The sequence below is a fragment of the Hypomesus nipponensis genome, chromosome 22, assembly GCF_054491055.1.
Source record: "Hypomesus nipponensis isolate SF chromosome 22, ASM5449105v1, whole genome shotgun sequence".
Taxonomy (NCBI): domain Eukaryota; kingdom Metazoa; phylum Chordata; class Actinopteri; order Osmeriformes; family Osmeridae; genus Hypomesus; species Hypomesus nipponensis.
In genome coordinates, this window is record NC_140382.1 from 5,757,501 (window position 1) to 5,774,570 (window position 17,070).

Here is a 17,070-nt window from a genome sequence, read left to right on the forward strand (position 1 = left end):
AAACACCAAATAGAAGGGTTAGTATGAGACCGTGATCCTCAGTCCAGGCCTCAGATATCTGCTCCAACCGAGTACTGTGTGCAGGCGTGTGGACACTGAAACAGAACTGGCTCCATTCAGCCCAGCAGTCATTACAGGGCAGCTGAGGGCTAAACAGGAACTGGTGCACCAGAGCATTGTTGCCTGTCTTTGTTGTTCTAATTCAGGCTCGATTACAGCCTTCGGTCCTGGGAGGAGATGAACGGTCTTGGATCGATTATTTTTCTTTGATTCTGGACACTTGGCTCACTTCACATTCACTTTGCCTGAATGGGTTGACGTGACGGGTATGATTGCAGAAAAAAACCTTGATTCAAACTACAGCTGAAATTGGTACCTCGGGTTTATGGGAACATAAATCATGCTCAGGTATGATAATGAAACCTGTTAGGATTACCTGTTAAATATCTAGTAGGTTTTGTGTCATCTTGTTGTGGAACCCACCTAGTTCCGACCTCCACAATCCACCTTACCCTCCCCTCAGTCCTGTACCTGGGTACTGCCGCCATTCATGTTCACAGTCTTGTCACTTCCCGTCTCGATTACTGTAACTCTCCTTTTTGGTCTCCCTCACAAATCCCTCCATAAACTTCAACTGGTCCAGAATTCAGCTGCCCGCATTATAACTCGCACCCCCTCTATCCACCACATCACTCCTGTCTTACAACAGCTCCACTGGCTCCTGGTTCAGTCCCGTATACAATTCAAAATCCTCCTGTTTACATTCAAGACCATCCACAACCTCACCCCCCCGTATTTGTCTGATCTCCTCCAGGGTCCCACTACCTCCCGCTCCCTCAGATCCTCTTCCTCCACACCTGTCTGTCCCCTCTGCCCGCCTCACCACCATGGGGAGTAGAGCATTCAGCCGCTCTGCCCGCCTCACCACCATGGGGAGTAGAGCATTCAGCCGCTCTGCCCGCCTCACCACCATGGGGAGTAGAGCATTCAGCCGCTCTGCCCGCCTCACCACCATGGGGAGTAGAGCATTCAGCCGCTCTGCCCCCCGTCTCTAGAATGCACTACCGCACCAACTAAGAAATATTGACTCATTTCCCCATTTCAATTGGAACTCAAAACCCATCGGTTTAAAACTACATATTCCATTTGATGTCAACTACGCTGCCTGCTTCTGTTGTTTTTAACGTTGTTGTATTATTTGTTTTGCTGTTTTTAAATGTATTTTATATCCTGTACGGTGTCCTTGAGTGCAGAGAAAGGCGCCTTTTAATAAAATGTATTATTGTTATTATTATTACCTCAAACCTCCACCTTAAGCCAGCCCTCCACTCCAGGAGTCCATCACCCACCCTTCCAATAGGCCCAGTCACCACCCCTCCACCCCAGGCCCCTGGGTAGCTCCATCCAGGGGGAAAGCAGCTTATCACCCTGCCTGCTTCAGAGGCCTGGCTGCTTGAAGGGCCCAGTGAAACAGAACTCCATTCAGGTCAGATTAAGATCACATTCTGAGGAGGGACAATGAGACCAGTGATCTAGAGCCAGCCGAAACAGAGAAGATTGTTACCCCGTTAGCTTTGCCCTGGGAGAACCATTCCAGCAGCTAAGCTACAACCCAGCCTCACACAGAGACAATTTCACCATCAGTCTGCAGACTCGATAATAAACCAAACTCCACAGTCAAACCACGGTCTAGACTGCTTTTGAGTTTGTTTTTTTCACAAACTTTGATTCTTTGTGCTATTATCTTAAACACAGACATGGCAGTTTTAGAGCACAGCTCAATTTCCTCATGAAACTACAACAAGACACAACTGGTACAGAGAGGGGAGAGAGAGGGCGAGCGAGTGAGCTGAGACAGAGAGAGAGAGAGAGAGAGAGAGAGAGAGAGAGAGAGAGAGAGAGAGAGAGAGAGAGAGGAAGATAGAGTAAGGAAGATAGAGCGAGGAAGATACAGTGAGGAAGATACAGTGAGGAAGGTACAGTGAGGAAGATACAGTGAGGAAGATGGAGCCCAGAGGCCCGGTTTAGAGGAGGTGTTGACATAGCTAGGCCCATTGGTGGAGGTGTTGAGAGACCAGCTGCTGCACTCATGGAACCGGGAGCCCCTTAATGAGAGCTGTGCAGCACTACAACAGCACTATGTGCTAAACACATACCAAGTGTGTCCAACTGTAGACCAGCCTGACATTTCATATCACTTCCCTTAGCCTACTGTAGTTCTGGCCAACCTTCCTTCCTTACTGAAGCTACGCCACTTTAACTGTAGCTAGCCTACCATTACTTCACTTCCCCTAAGGTCCCTGTGGTGCTCCCGATGAGGAAGTTATAATGGGATGCATGGAGTGATGAGGTCGTTTTAATGGGAGCCCTACTTTCTAATTAGCGGTAGGTTTTTCTTCTCTTCTACCCTCTATTGAGTTCCTTTTTGGAGCCCTGCTGAGGTCCACACCCTGCTCTCCACTCCTCCCTCCCTTCTTACTGTCTGAGCTCCTCTCTTTGCACACTTCCCTGCCATCTCTTAATGTCGACCTTATTTATTGACCCAAAATGTTTTATGTGAATGGCAAAAGATCGTTACTGCCACGGGGCAGCTATGCCACGACACCAACCTCGAAACTGCACTAATGACAGATGTAAAATGACATATTACAGACTAAGTCCGAACCCATCTACTCCTCTTGTATCTGTGTTTTTACTGTAACCAACTGAGACAGTAGCCATGACGATGAGGTGAGTCAGCACCGGGCCTCACTAGTTTACCTCTGTGAGAACTTCGGGTACCTCAGTGAGAACCTCAGGAACCTCAGGTACCTCAAGAACTGGGCTCAGAGGAGTCGCTGCTAGCTGGTACCAGCTGAGAGATGAGCGGCCTGCTGTTTATGTTCGGGTCAGTGTTCTACTCGTAACAGCACAGACACGTAAACTTGGACTCTGCGTTGACCAGAGAGAAGTGATGCAGTGCACATCCAGCTTGAGCGGCGGGGACGCCAAGAGGGAAATGTGCTTGGAGGGCACAGGAGCTCGGGCATCATGCCAACGTCAGTCTGGCTGAACTTTGACCTGCGAAATGACGTCACTCATCGATGCTGAACACATAGGAATGGAGTAGGTGCGGTTGACCTCTACGCTGCTGTTTCAGACAGGAAGAGGCTCTGATATGAGTGATTTCAGGCTGTCCATGTTTGTTTCATTTTTAGTTCAAGGATAAATTGTCAAACCGGAAAGATGCTGCATCAGCAGTAATGATACAGAGATAAAGGGTAAAGACTAAATTGTGTTTGAAAATGTTGTTTTGAACCTACAGAACTTGACAGAGCTACAGAAATGTAGGTGTGACCACACATTAAGACTGGCTGCTTTGCTTCCTTTCCACTCTCCTCCATTTCTTCCTCTCTCTATTACTGTAAGGCATCACACCATCTGAACACACACCTGCACACCCACACTGTGTCTTAGTTCAGGCGCTGGTTACTAATTAGAATGTATGACATTATACTACATACAGTCAGGCTAAAACAGTAGTTGGAATCCCTTAAGAGTTACTGGGGGAGTTTGTTTCATTAAAGGGTAATCCCCTTCCAGGAAGAAGGATCAACAATGTCTCTGAGGTGGGGAACTGAAGACACCTGATATTACGAGAGCCAGAGAAGAGAGCAGAGGAGTGGAGAGGAAAGGACGGGAGAGGGGAAGAGAGGAGAGGAGGGGAGGGGAGGAGAGGAGGGAAGGGGAGGACAGAGGAGGGGAGAGGAAAGCAGGGGAGAGGAAAGCAGGGGAGAGGGGAAGAGAGGAGAGGAGAAGGGAGGAGAGGAGGGGAGGAGAACAGTGGAGAGATGGGGAGGAGAGGAGGGGAGAGGAAAGGAGGGGAGAGGGGAGGAGAGGGTGAGACTTTGGACATTAGACTACAATTTCAATAACTTGAAAGTCTAGAGCAGCATTTCAAGTTATTGAAATGCTCCATTTCCTCCCCCAACATCTATGGCCACATAAAATGGACCAGTATGCATCATGGAAAACGAAACTCCTTTTGACTCCTCACTGCTGATGAATGAAGCACTTTTCCACTTCTACCGTACAAGACTCCAAACATTCAGATAGAACTGACTGTAATAGATACTGGAATGCCCCACGGCCCAATGTTCACTTATAAGATGTAGAGAAATTCATTTCCTGGAACGTATTGCATTAGATTTTATGGAAACTTCCAAACGCAACAGGTTTTAAAAGGTTACTTCTCACCCACCATATGGACAGCCAAGAGCTACATCTGATTAAATGATAGAAATAGAATAAAAGTATCTACAATGAACAGCAGGTACTGTTAGAGCTGGGATTGGTGAAAGAAAAAATTGGTTTGACATGGTAAACCAAACCTCAAATGAAAGATTATGGAGTTTGTAAAAAAAAAAAGGAGGGGGGGGGAGAGACCACAGATGTCGTCAAAAAGAGTGCGTTTATTTCTGAGGTTATAGGTCCTCTACGCAGCAGAGGGAAGACCAGAGGGCCACATGAACATTGGGTTTCAGCCCACACGCCCTGCACACAGCCCACAATCCTGAGAACTTGTGGAGTTTGTACACACTCTCACTCCCTCTCTCACACACACATCGGCCTTGCACGCACACACACTCTCTCACGAGAGCATATGTGCGGACACACTCTTTCTCCCCCTTACACAAACACACATACGCATACACACCACAATGCCTCCTTCAAGTTGATTAAAACGACCAATGAAAGTAAGAGAATCTTTAATCAGATGGTCCATTGATTTCTACCAAAGTCGCCCTCCTTTAACAGACAGACTACCAACAGCATCCTGCAGTCAGAGTTTAAATAAAGTACCCTTTGCTTTGATCTGAGCCTGCCTGCAAAGAGATAGAGTGAGAGTTGTATGTGTGTATGTGTGTACGTGTAGATGTGTGAGAGAGGGAGAGAGAGAAAGAGTTGTGTGTGGTTGGGGGAGGGAAAGAGTGGGTTGGTGGGTGTGTGTTCCTTGGGTTCCTCTGTAGATAGGTAGTTCAGTGAGTAGAGGCATTCATTAGCAACCCTGAGCCCTGAACCACCCACATACAGTTTACCGACCCCACGACCTCACATTAACAAGCCCAGCAGGCGGTGTGTGAGTGTATTTGTCTGTGTGTGTGAATGTGTGTGTGAGTGTGTGGAGGTGTGTGGAGGGAGTCACAGGCTTTCCCTTCCCTCCATTCCCTTTTGGAAAATCCCAACACCTTGACGGCCGCTTTGAGGTGGCGATGGGTGTACTGAGGACTCGCTGTGCACAGAGCATGGATTCTTACCTGACCCCAGGGAACACTGCCCCCACTCGGAGACTGGGGCTGAGGGGGTTGAGGAGGGAGAAAAGGGAGAGGGGTGAAGAGGGATTTGGTCAGAGGGGTGACAAGGGAGATGGGGTGAAGAGGGTGAAAGGGAAGACGGGGAGGGGGAGAACGGGTGAGGAGAGTGACAGGGATGAGGGGGGTGGTGGGGCTTAGGGGGTGAGGATGTCGAGGAGGGAGATCTGCCATTTTGTTTAGACAGAGAAGACTGGCCAATCTCCTCCCAGCTCTCAGACACTGATCGAGGGTTCTTCAAAGCTACAGCAGCTCCACCACTCTCCAGACCAGGAAGACTCCTGTGGGGCCCACACACCTAATAATTCTCGGCCCTGGCATCCTCCTCATGACTTCATGTTAGTATTCCTATTTCAAATACTGCTAGGACCGCAGGACAAGAGGCAGGCCACGCCAGTATAATGTTCCTGAGTTGCTGACAGTCTCCCTAGGTGGCTGCTCTCTCTCCTCCGCCTCTCCTCCACTCCGCATGCTCCATTAGTGGAAAGTATGTAAGCCCAACAGTGCCAAATAAGAGTCAAATGTAAACTAGAGAGCTCTGAGTAAATTTGTCTTGATATCATCCCCAGCTAGGCCACTCTGGTTTTACCATCTGTTTCTGGGTGACTGGTGCTTCTGATCTGACTGACTGACTGACCAGCTTTATGAACCGTACTCTTCCTGGGGGGCACTTGAGTCTGTCTGGCTGGAGGGTTAATCTTATCACATCAAATGGGAAGTAGCTGCCATAACATGCTATTGACCTTGAGGCCTTCATAGAGACCCTGTGGTGTTAAGATTGAAGGCTGGCTGGTTGATTTGCTGGCTGGCTAATTTAAGACTGGCTGAATGGCTAGTTTGTTGATTGTCTGTCAGTCTGGCTAGTAGTTGACTGGTTGGTTAGTTGTTTGCTGACTAACTGTAGGCTGGCTGGTCAAAACGGGGAATAGAGAGCGTGCTGTGTAAAGGCCACAACCCAGAGGCGTTGATCCAGATTAATCCAGATTGATCCCGGGGAGTGATCCGCGAGCACTACCGGCGGCATGCCAGACAGATTGTTGGGATAATTGGTGTTTGGCCAGAAAGTACAGGCTGGTAAGGCTGGGGCTCTGAACGGCCTGGTCTGATGGGGAGAGACAAGCAGAAGGAACAGGCTTTACCCCCACACGCTGGAGCTGAGCCAGGAGAGGGGGGATCAAAGATGTCCTGGATGACTGGCAGGAGAGCTACATATCTAGAATTGTGTTTTTCTTTAGCAGTTCTTGTTCTATAGAAGATGGGGAAGGGCATATACTTGACTTAGAATTCAAGTGGAGGGAGATAGAAAGATGTTTTTTGACTGTATTACAGTGACAGTTGCTTAGAAGAGAACAGGCTCCAATCTAGTAGGTTTAAGGCTGCTGCATTTCAAACATACAGGTAGCCTGTTTTCAGATAGCCTCAGTGCTCCTCCTTGACCAGTCACGAACCCTCGGTTCATTTTGCTCTAATACTTTTCTTCACCCTTCTTTTATTAACTCAGTTTTGGTATGACTGCCATCTAATTACAGCTTGTTGCTAATTTCAGCACATTGTGCTTTTCAATAGCATCACCTGTGTATCCCTGTGCATTCACGATGCTTGTGTAAGCGGATGAGTAAAAAAGGGAAGCGTGCAGTCTACAAGCTCCATCTATTGGTGGATGATGGTAAAACATATTTCCTCTGGCTTTAAAAGGCATCGAATACTTAATATTGAAATTTAAACAACACTGAATTCTCATATGAATATATTTCAATGTCAAATAGGATTCAGGTTGCTCAAATTCGAGCCAAAAAAAATCGATCATAAAAAATGTAATATTAAATAACTTTTTCGTTGCGTTAACACTCAACGTATTGCATTAGTGCATTGTATTGAGCAACAAAGCGTACTCTTTCATAGTTTGTTACTACTGCCTACTTTTCTAACCACACAGTTACTTGCACATGGGGCCTTTTATTTTGAAATTCCAAGAGGTTTAAATTGACGCAAGTTTGACGCCAAAACAAAGAGCATCATGGCTGCCTCTATTGGAAGTTTGCTTGCAGAAATTTCAGATCTTGAAAATCCAATTGAAGAATTGGAAGTTCTGAAAACTGCACTTTTAGCCATCCCGTTGAACGCCCTCGGTGACACAGTCCGTGGACAGCGGCTAGATGTTATATTTTCTCTTTTGAACACAAATGACAGGTCTGTGAATCTGTAATGCTAGTGCTGACTCAAGCTAGCTACACTCTTTGCTAATTAGCCGTTTTACTATAGGGTGCTGACCAGGTTGTCTAGTAGATAGTTAACTGTCTTAGTTCTGTTCTTCTTTAGCATTTTTGTAGGTAGCTACATGCATGTCCAGTGTATTGGCTATTGAGCTTATGTTTTCTTCCTTATTTACTTGCTTTGATCCACAGTTAATCCTTACCAAGTCTGAAAGCTAACGAGTAGCTAGTTTACTTCGCTTGATAACCGACTGTTAATTAACGCCCTCGTGGTTTAGATTTATGTATATTGTATGTATATTTATGTATATGTTAACTATACTACCAGGTTGCTAGGTATCTACAGTAGTGCAAAAAGCATCGCGTTGAGCTAGATGGCTGAAAGAAACACGGTCCAGCAAGGCCATTTATGAATGCTACAACAAAGGGGACATGTGCGACCGCAGTCGACTGCCAGCGTGTTTTGCTGTTTCAGATGGGCTTGCTGGATTACCGAATCTCTGACGCTTGGTATTTTTCCCCAGTGTGCGGATTGAGCTGTGTGTGGATATCCTGGGTCGTGTCCTGCAGGCCCTCAGCCCCGTCCATCTCGTCCAGAACTGCCGAGATGAACTCAAAAGCGGCTTGACCCACTCAGACGATTCCGTCAAGATACTAGCCCTGACACAGGTAGGCCGGATGTATAGACTACATTGAACCTAAAGCAATACATCCGCATATTCATCGCTTTTAGCATATGTCGCTAAAGTGTGATGAATCAAGGCTTTCATACTGTCGTCCTGTAGATAAGCCGTATTGTGAAGCACCCTGAGGCAGTCACAGAGGTTCTGAACAACCATGACCTCCTGCGAGGGGTCATCCACTGCATCGAGGCGGAGAAGATTTCTGTGGGCAAAGAGGTTAGAATGGCGACGATATTGAGTATTTAGATGCCCTCTGTACATGATTAAGACTTACAAAACAGTGTCCATATTTTCAATCCCACAGGCGATCAAAGCCCTCACGCCCCTCAGTGAATCCAAACCCGGCCTCGATGCACTTTTCCGCAGTGACCTCTTCAAAGAACTTAAGGATGTAATGGCCACCAGTGACGTCGTCAGATACAGAATCTATGAGGTGCGTTCAATACCATACGGAACCATATAAGTTCATAGTACACATGGCTGTGTTGATATATGAATTATATAAAATATGTAGGTTAGTTCTGGAGGAGATTGTCCAATCATCTTTACTGCAGCAATTTACCTGCGTCTTTACTGCAGCAATTTACTTGCAGACAAAACGAAGGGTTAAAGGTTATGTTTATCTTCAACGAAACTAACAAATCCACTTGGAGCAAAGAAAAATACAAATTTGAGAACATCTTATTTGGCATGACTTCTCATGTCTCTCCTATCCTTGGTGGTGTAGCTGGTAGTGGACCTCTCCTCGGTGTCGGCCATCTCTCTGGGGTACTGTGCCAACAGTGGCTTCCTTTCCCAGCTGCTGGGAGAGCTGACTGGGGATGATGTACTTGTCAGGTGAGGACTAAAACTCACCATCTCTAAAAAAAAATATGCAATCTCTATCCTTAGTTTCTTCCTTAAGTAGCTTCCATCTTGTTCCAGGGCGACAGCAATTGAGATGGCAACCTCACTTGCCCACAGTCAACATGGCCGCCAGTACCTGGCACAGCAGGGCATCATGGATAAGATCTCCAACATGATCATAGGGGCTGACTCGGACCCCTTCTCCAGCTTCTACCTGCCTGGTGAGTGGTACAGAGGAAGGAATATCGAAAGAATCTATACAGACCTAAACTCTCGGCAGATCTGCACGTGTGAAGCTTTTTTTAATGTATGCGTACACGTGTGTTAAGTCCTGTGATCTCTGACTGTCCTCCCGCCCGTCCCTCTCCCCCAGGCTTGGTGAAGTTCTTTGGGAACCTGGCCATCATGGACAGCCCTCAGCAGGTGTGTGAGAGCTACCCTGCCTTCCAGAACAAGGTGTTTGAGATGGCCCTGGACCCCGACCCCGTCATGACCGGCGTGGCTGTGGACACGCTGGGCGTCCTGGGCTCCACTGTGGAGGGAAAGCAAGTCCTCGGGAAGACTGGTATGCGTGTTTACTCTGTTGGAGTAATCATACTTGTAACAGAATTGTAACGGTTGAGCTATTCTCTGGTGGTAAAAACATGGTGTGTGTGTAAATGTGGTGTGTGTGTGTGTGTGTGTATTCCCAGGTGAGAAGTTCAAGTCTGTGCTGTTGAGGATGAGTCAGCTGGCCAGCAGCGGAGCTACAGAATTGAGAGTGCGCTGTCTGGAAGCCATCTCTATCCTGCTCACTCTGCAGGTGTGTGTGTGTGTGTGCTCTTCTGGCAATTGGCATGTGTCTACTCTCTCGTGTGTTTGAATTTGCATCAGTCATGCCTCTCGTCTGCAGTGATGCAACACCTGTTATTTGAATGTGTTGCAGACCGAGCAGCAGACCGAGGATCTGCTGCTTCTGACAGAGTCCTGGTTCCGTCTGCTGTCGGACCAGCCCATCGACATGATCCGAAACATCAGCACCCAGCCCTTCCCCGAACTGCACTGTGGCGCCCTCCGCATCTTCACTGTGAGTTGGGGGAAAGAGAGGGGAGGGCGATAGGAGTAGGAAAGGGACAGTTGAGAATGGCGGGGGGGATAGACAGGAGGGTGACTGGGAGAGTGACAGGAGACTGGTACTTGAAAGCCTACTTCACCCACTCATCTCTGTCTGGACATCTTATATCGCACTTCTCGACCCTGACCCAAGTGTTGTCGGTATGCGTTTCTTTCCCCCCAGGCCATCGCCCACCAGCCGTGGGGTCAGAAGATGATGCTCAGCTCTCCGGGCTTCATGGAGTACGTTGTCGACCGCTCCGCAGGCCCCACCAAGGAGGCCAAGGACGCCAAGTTCGAGCTGGTGGGGGCTCTGGTGGCCTCCTCCACGGCAGCCACCATCTTGGGTAGCCAGCACTACCTCCGTCTGAAGACCTACCTCAGAGAGGGACCTTACTACGTCACAGCCATTTCCATTGTGGACACTGAAGGAGCAGAGTGAGGTCACACGTGTGCAGCCAATGTAGAACTCGATACTTTAAACTACCCAGGACCAACGGTGTTTAGAAATCTTTTGTCTGCGCAATCCCATCCTGACCTCATTGGCTTGACTAATGAATTTCCTGTTTTTGTATTTGCTATGTTTTGTCATTACAAGTAAATAACTTTTTTTCATTGTCATCTGTCTTTTGTTCCTGTCTTGTGTTTGAGTGCCATGGGCTCCCCCCCACACATACACACACACACAGTAAGCTACAGAACCTCAGAAATCCAAAACTGCCATTTCTAACCTATAATCTGAATTCTCTTAACGACGTGTCTGGTTGTTAATGGATCTTTTAGTCTGGGGCTTAGGACAGGAAGGTCAGCGTCATTACTTACATGAGTGGCAGAGTGTGGAGACATTCATTCAGACCGATGAGTAATGTCTCCTAGAATAGATATCCGATGATGGAGATGCCTGGCTGTAATGGAGAACCAAAAGAGTTTGACCAGACCTCCTCTGACCTCTAGGCAGACCACTTCATCTAAATTCACACTCGCCCAACAATAACTTTTTGGATGTATTGTCAGATGCGCACTTGCGCAGTGGAGGAAAGCCTTCCTTCATTTGATACGTGTGCGCACACACACACATTCGGATTATTCATGCAGTCCATTTGTGATCTTATAGCTGGAGCCTGGAGGACTCTACAAAGGCATGTCTCTTGGCTGTACCCAAGCTGAGAAAGGACTGGGTAAGAGAGAGGCAGGGAGAGATGGCAGAGAGAGAGAAGAAGCCAGTGGGAAAGGCAACATCCTTAACCCTCTGATGCATTAATTATATTACAAAAATGAAGTTGAACATTATTTATTTTATACACACATTTTGTATACACTATCTTTTGTCCACTAGGTGGACAGCAAGCGTCTGGGTTTAAAAAATATAAGAAGTTGAAGAAATTTGGATTAACCAAACCAATAAGAAAAATCATATATTATGCTGTTAAAACTATTGTGTCACATTTTTACCATCTTTCTCAATGAAATGCAAAGAAATATGAAGAATCTTCTGACTCGTCAGCCTCTTCCCTCTCCCTTTTTACTGTTATCAGATAACGACCTATTCATTTGAATCAGGTGTGGTGGAACAGAGAAATATCTGAAACATTCAGGACAGGGGGTACTTGAGGACCAGGGTTGAGAACCATGTAGGCCAGTGGTTCTCAAACCGAGTCCTTAGGGACATCCATGCCCTGCATGTTTCCCCTGCTCCAACACATCTGATTCTAATGAACGGTTTTTATCAGGCTTCTGCTGAGCTAGATAACAACTCAATCATTTGAATCAGGTGTGAAAAATATCTAACACAGGGGTCTCCAACCCTGGTCCTGGGGTGCTACCTGCCTGTAGGTTTTAGCCCCAACAATCTAGCACACCTGAATCTAATAATTTGCTGGTTGATCAGGTAGGCTAACTACTAGTGTAGAATAAAGTCAAATGAGTGTTGTTGGAGCAAAAACCAACAGGCAGTTAAAAAAACATATATCAAATTATAGCACCCCAAAAAGTTGTTGCATATCAAGTATTTTCACGAAAATCAACGTTGCAGTAGCCTACTGGAATAGATAGTGGGTGACCTAACTTAGCCTCTGACGCATAATGTCCAATTAAGTGGACAGATGATCAATCGTAATTTCCTCCCCAAATAAAAGCAATACTTCTAAGATTTTACATTAGCATTGCTCCTTAGTAGTAACTTTATGTTACAACATGTTATTTACCTACGATTGTCTACTTCTATAAAAGGATTGGTAAGATATTTATGCGCTTGATAGCGTTTTTGAAAATCCGTCGGCCATCTTGGAATTTGAAAGTTTTGTTTCATTTAGAACAACTGGCCAATGGTTAGCAGTGTATGGGATGATGCAAAAGCCTCCAATAGTGTGGCCGATGTGCAACTAACCCACCAAAACCCATGCGGTGCATATACAAGAAACAGAGTTTTGAATGGCTGTCCACTGTAGTGACCGTTATGCACCAGTGGGTTAAAGGGAGACAAGAGGCGGTGAGGCCCAGAAAGGCTGAGGCAGACTGAAGCTGCTGTGAAGGCAGACAGAGAGCAGGGCCAGAGCCTGTTTGTCAGACATTCTCTGGCAGGGCTCTCAAGTCTCATACATGCGCGGAGAGAAGATTTACAGCCGTTGCTGTTTCGTGCCGTAAAGGTGGTCTCGCAGTCCAGGGATAGTTGATTTGACATTGATTTAATCTCAAGACTGGAAGACGATATCAGAAGGTAGCTAACGTTATACACTTACAGTTGCTTTCAACAAGTTTAGTCGCAGGTAAAGTAGCTACTTAACGAGTAATATGTTATTAAAATTATATAAATTCGTCTGTTGGGAAGTGAATGTCGCATTGTCAGCTTAGATAAAGTTAACCAGTCGACGGTGCTAATGCTAGCTGCTGTAAAAAGTTAACTGCCAGCGTCACCACTGTAGCTGCACAGTTGCTAGTAAAGGATTCAACATGTTGTGTCTAATCCAATATGTAATGATGGTATTCAATGACACAAATCTGTGTTCTAGAAAGAGTGGTCGGGAGTCACAGAGGTCCGACAATATTAGCTTGAATGCAGCAGTTGGAAATCAACAAGTACAGAGCTCTGGGGTTGTCTACGTTTTCCTACCATTAACAGAGTTTGGGTTGGTTCCATGGGCGTCGTAAGACCCTTTTTACTGGGGCACGTGCCCCAGTATAAATCTGCTGTGCCCCAGTAAAATCTCAAGTTTGAGTTTTAACAATTTTCTTTATCAGTCAGTGCATTCATTTAGATTGATAATCCCTGAAAAATTAACGCAGTATCCCAATCAATTGATGTCCCTGCCAAAGCTGATATCAAACTTGCGTCCCTGAACTGTTGTATAGTGGGTTAAGCAAGGGGAGTTTCTGTAGCCTAGTAGGGCGTTGTGCACAGCAAGCTTGAAAGAAAAAAAAGGGATATGAATAGGGGCCTGTGCCCCAGTAGAGTTTTATGTCTAAAAACACCTCTGGCTGGTTCACAAAGTCCAACTGACTATCTGTCCCTGCCCCAGCATATATTATACACTGCAGTAAAACAAAAAACACAGGAAGAGGGCTGAACTTGTTCTCCTGTGCAGCAGGGAGTTGTTCTTGCCTACGCGTCGCACCTGCTCGGGTGCTGTCTCAGCCCGGTTTCAAGGTTGCTTCTGAAATGGAGAGATAACAACACAAATACAGCCTGTTTCCCACACCCTGTGTGAGACACAATGTCTAAGCCTGAGCACACTTCTAAGTTCATAGGACATAAATGTAATAAGCACAATACATAACTTAATACATGCATCCTTTATAAAGTCGTACGAGCATTGTTCCCGTTGCTATATTCACTAGTGCACAGGGCCCGTGATGCATTTGGTGATTACGATGTCACAAATATTAATAACTGGAAATATGGATAGTGCCGTGCCCGTGATGCAGCTGGTGATGACAGTTCATGAATTGTACTGTAATATATTATAAATTCTTTACTAGATAATTATTTAGCTAATATGGCTGTTCACAATACATGAGTTAACTGTGGCTAGTACCGTGGCGGTCGTGATACAGATGTTGTCTAGTTAGATGGTATACTTTATGTGCATTCGACATGGACTGCGGCTGCATGAAACGACCGGCGAGAGTAGCCGCTAGAGCAGTCGGGGAGGAGTTGAAAACCGCTCTGTGAAGTCAGACATTTCAGCTTCTCGTGGTTTGCTCTGTTGACGTCAGTCACGGCCGATTAAGCGCTGTTTGTTTACTTTACTTTATTTATAATTAAAAGTAGTCGGAGAATGTCAAATATAGGTAGAACTGCCACTGTTGGGAAACTTCCGGGTTTTGAACTGGTTGAAGTTCCATGTGAGGGTCTAACGAGCGAGTGCAGAATGAATGGAGGTCTATGGTAGCCTGGCTGCCAGCCGAACTTAACCCCGCCCACAAAATTTGGTCGGGAAGTTCTGTCTGGAGTTGTTCGGTCCGGGATAAACTAATGCCCTAACAAGAGCTGTTCGGACCAATCAAATTGTCAGGGCGGGCTTAATACATGATGGACAGATGATCAACGGTAATGTAATCAACCACGTCACCAAAGAGCGCTTGGGTTGAATTTGTTTTCAACACACAACAAACATTACATTGCTCTGATTGTTTGTAGGTCTATCCAATTTAGTGAAGAGGCATTTTTTTCCGGGTTTGGTTGAAACGCCCCATACTCAACACCCCAACGGAGCGGTTTCAGACTCATATTCTGACTAGAAATATGAGTATGACAACGTCAGGCCAGGTCTATGGAGCTATACCCCTCAAAATCCACTTTTCTCAGGAACATTTTTTTTGTCTAGTAATTTGAATTCTGAATTCGAAAGGGGAGGCACTGCTGGCTGTTAGATTTTTTTAAAGTCGCCTTTCTGTTCTAAAAAGCCTTTGAAAATGTAATTGACGTCATACACATCGTACGACCAGAGCTACTGCTTTACGGCAAGCTCTGGTCACTTCCTTTTTTTCTCAAGGCATCGACAACACAGCTGACAGGTTAGGCTCTTCCTGTCAATACACATGCTAGAAAGTTTTGGCTTGCTAATGTTGTTGCTAATGTTGCTACTGCTCTGACATTCTGATTCCGATTCGGATGCCACCAAGCGGGAGCTCTGGTTGTATCAGTCCTTCACTAACCAATCAGCAATCGTTAGCAGAATGCTAGCGTGTTATGGGCAACAATGACTCACCCTGTAAGAAATCAAAAGAACAATAAGAGATTAGTGCCGTAGCTAAAGATCTAGGAAAGTTCAGGCTACTTTTCGCGAGGTACCTACGAACATTTCTTAATCACAGGTTCCCCTTCGTTCTTTTGATGAGAAGTCTCAGGAGCTATAACGACTTACCCGGCGTCATGGAGCCGACCAGTGAAATAGTTATGATTTTGTGAAGGTGTGAATCATTTTGGATTAAAATTTAAAATAATAAAGTTCTGTGTAACAAATTATTAACAAAGGAATTATTTTGACCCCCCCCCCCTGTATTTAATTGTTTTTTCTCTCTCTCTTTTCCAGGACCAGGATAGAGTCGTCCCAGACTCAGGTGTTCTCCTGCTCCCAGTGTCCTCTCTCCTTCACTGCCCAGATCTACCTCCACAAACACATCAAGAGGTGCCACCATGACCTGTACGTCTCTCTGCTGAGGAGTGGAGACATCAGACCAGAGACTCTGTCCTCTCGACCACACCCCAACACCACTTCCTCCCCCCAGTCCCCGCCCAGGGAAGCATGGACACGGAAAAGTCCAGACATCACAACTGTGACCAGTGTGGGACGAGCTTCAGTCAGTCAAGAGACTTAAAGAAACACCAGCGTGTTCACTCAGGAGAGAAGTCGTACCACTGTGACCAGTGTGGGAAGAGCTTCAGTTGGTCAGGAAACTTAGAGAGACACCAGCATGTTCACTCAGGAGAGAAACCGTACCACTGTGACCAGTGTGGGAAGACCTTCAGTTGGTCAGGAAACTTAGAGAGACACCAGCGTGTTCACTCAGGAGAGAAACCGTACCACTGTGACCAGTGTGGGAAGAGCTTCAGTCGGATAGAAAGCTTAGAGACACACCAGCGTGTTCACTCAGGAGAGAAGCCGTACCACTGTGATCAGTGTGGGAAAAGCTTCAGTCAGTCAGGAAGTTTAGAGAAACACCAGCGTGTTCACTCTGGAGAGAAGCCGTACCACTGTGACCAGTGTGGGAAGAGCTTCAGTTATTCAGGAAACTTAGAGAGACACCAGCGTGTTCACTCAGGAGAGAAGCCGTACCACTGTGACCAGTGTGGGAAGAGCTACAGTCAGTCAGGAAGTTTAGAGAAACACCAGTGTGTTCACTCTGGAGAGAAGCCGTACCACTGTGACCAGTGTGGGAAGAGCTTCAGTCATTCAAGAAACTTTAAGACACACCAGCGTGTTCACTCTGGAGAGAAGCCGTACCACTGTGACCAGTGTGGGAAGAGCTTCAGTCAGTCAGCACATTTAAAGACACACCAGCGTGTTCACTCAGGAGAGAAGCCGTACCACTGTGATCAGTGTGGGAAGACCTTCAGTCGGTCAGGAGACTTGGAGAGACACCAGCGTGTTCACTCAGGAGAGAAGCCGTACCACTGTGACCAGTGTGGGAAGAGCTTCAGTCAGACAGGAAACTTAGAGAGACACCAGCGTGTTCACTCAGGAGAGACCAATTTATATGAACATAGGAAATGAGTGTATTTGTATTTATCATTTAAAGTATAATTGTACATGGATGGATAGATATTTGATTTCTACTGAGAATGTATATTGTATATAAATAAAATACAGGCTATGTGCAATTGTTTTATTGTTTATTATATAATTGTATAATAATAATACATTTTGTATAAGTTGATATATATTT

General features: G+C 46.1%; 2 protein-coding genes across 4 annotated transcripts; both read left to right on the plus strand.

Annotated features, from left to right (window-relative positions):
* The first annotated feature begins 7,333 nt into the window (after positions 1-7,333).
* Positions 7,334-10,806, plus strand: psmd5 (proteasome 26S subunit, non-ATPase 5). Its single transcript, XM_084687157.1, has 10 exons — positions 7,334-7,541; positions 8,089-8,233; positions 8,350-8,463; positions 8,552-8,680; positions 8,975-9,084; positions 9,172-9,314; positions 9,467-9,658; positions 9,786-9,895; positions 10,019-10,159; positions 10,370-10,806. Exons 1-10 carry the CDS (start codon positions 7,369-7,371, stop codon positions 10,625-10,627), a joined length of 1,515 nt encoding a protein of 504 aa, XP_084543283.1. The 5' UTR covers positions 7,334-7,368; the 3' UTR covers positions 10,628-10,806.
* A 1,719-nt stretch (positions 10,807-12,525) lies between these two features.
* On the plus strand, positions 12,526-17,005 carry LOC146236104 (uncharacterized). Of its 3 annotated transcripts, XM_084687666.1 has the most exons (3): positions 12,526-12,950; positions 15,499-15,594; positions 15,717-17,005. In XM_084687666.1, exon 3 carries the CDS (start codon positions 15,930-15,932, stop codon positions 16,896-16,898), a length of 969 nt encoding a protein of 322 aa, XP_084543792.1. In that variant the 5' UTR covers positions 12,526-12,950; positions 15,499-15,594; positions 15,717-15,929; the 3' UTR covers positions 16,899-17,005. The 3 variants fall into 3 exon arrangements, with proteins under 3 accessions (XP_084543792.1, XP_084543790.1, XP_084543791.1); XM_084687664.1 differs by lacking the exon at positions 15,499-15,594; XM_084687665.1 differs by lacking the exon at positions 15,499-15,594 and having other exon boundaries at positions 12,526-12,901.
* Positions 17,006-17,070: the final 65 nt, after the last annotated feature.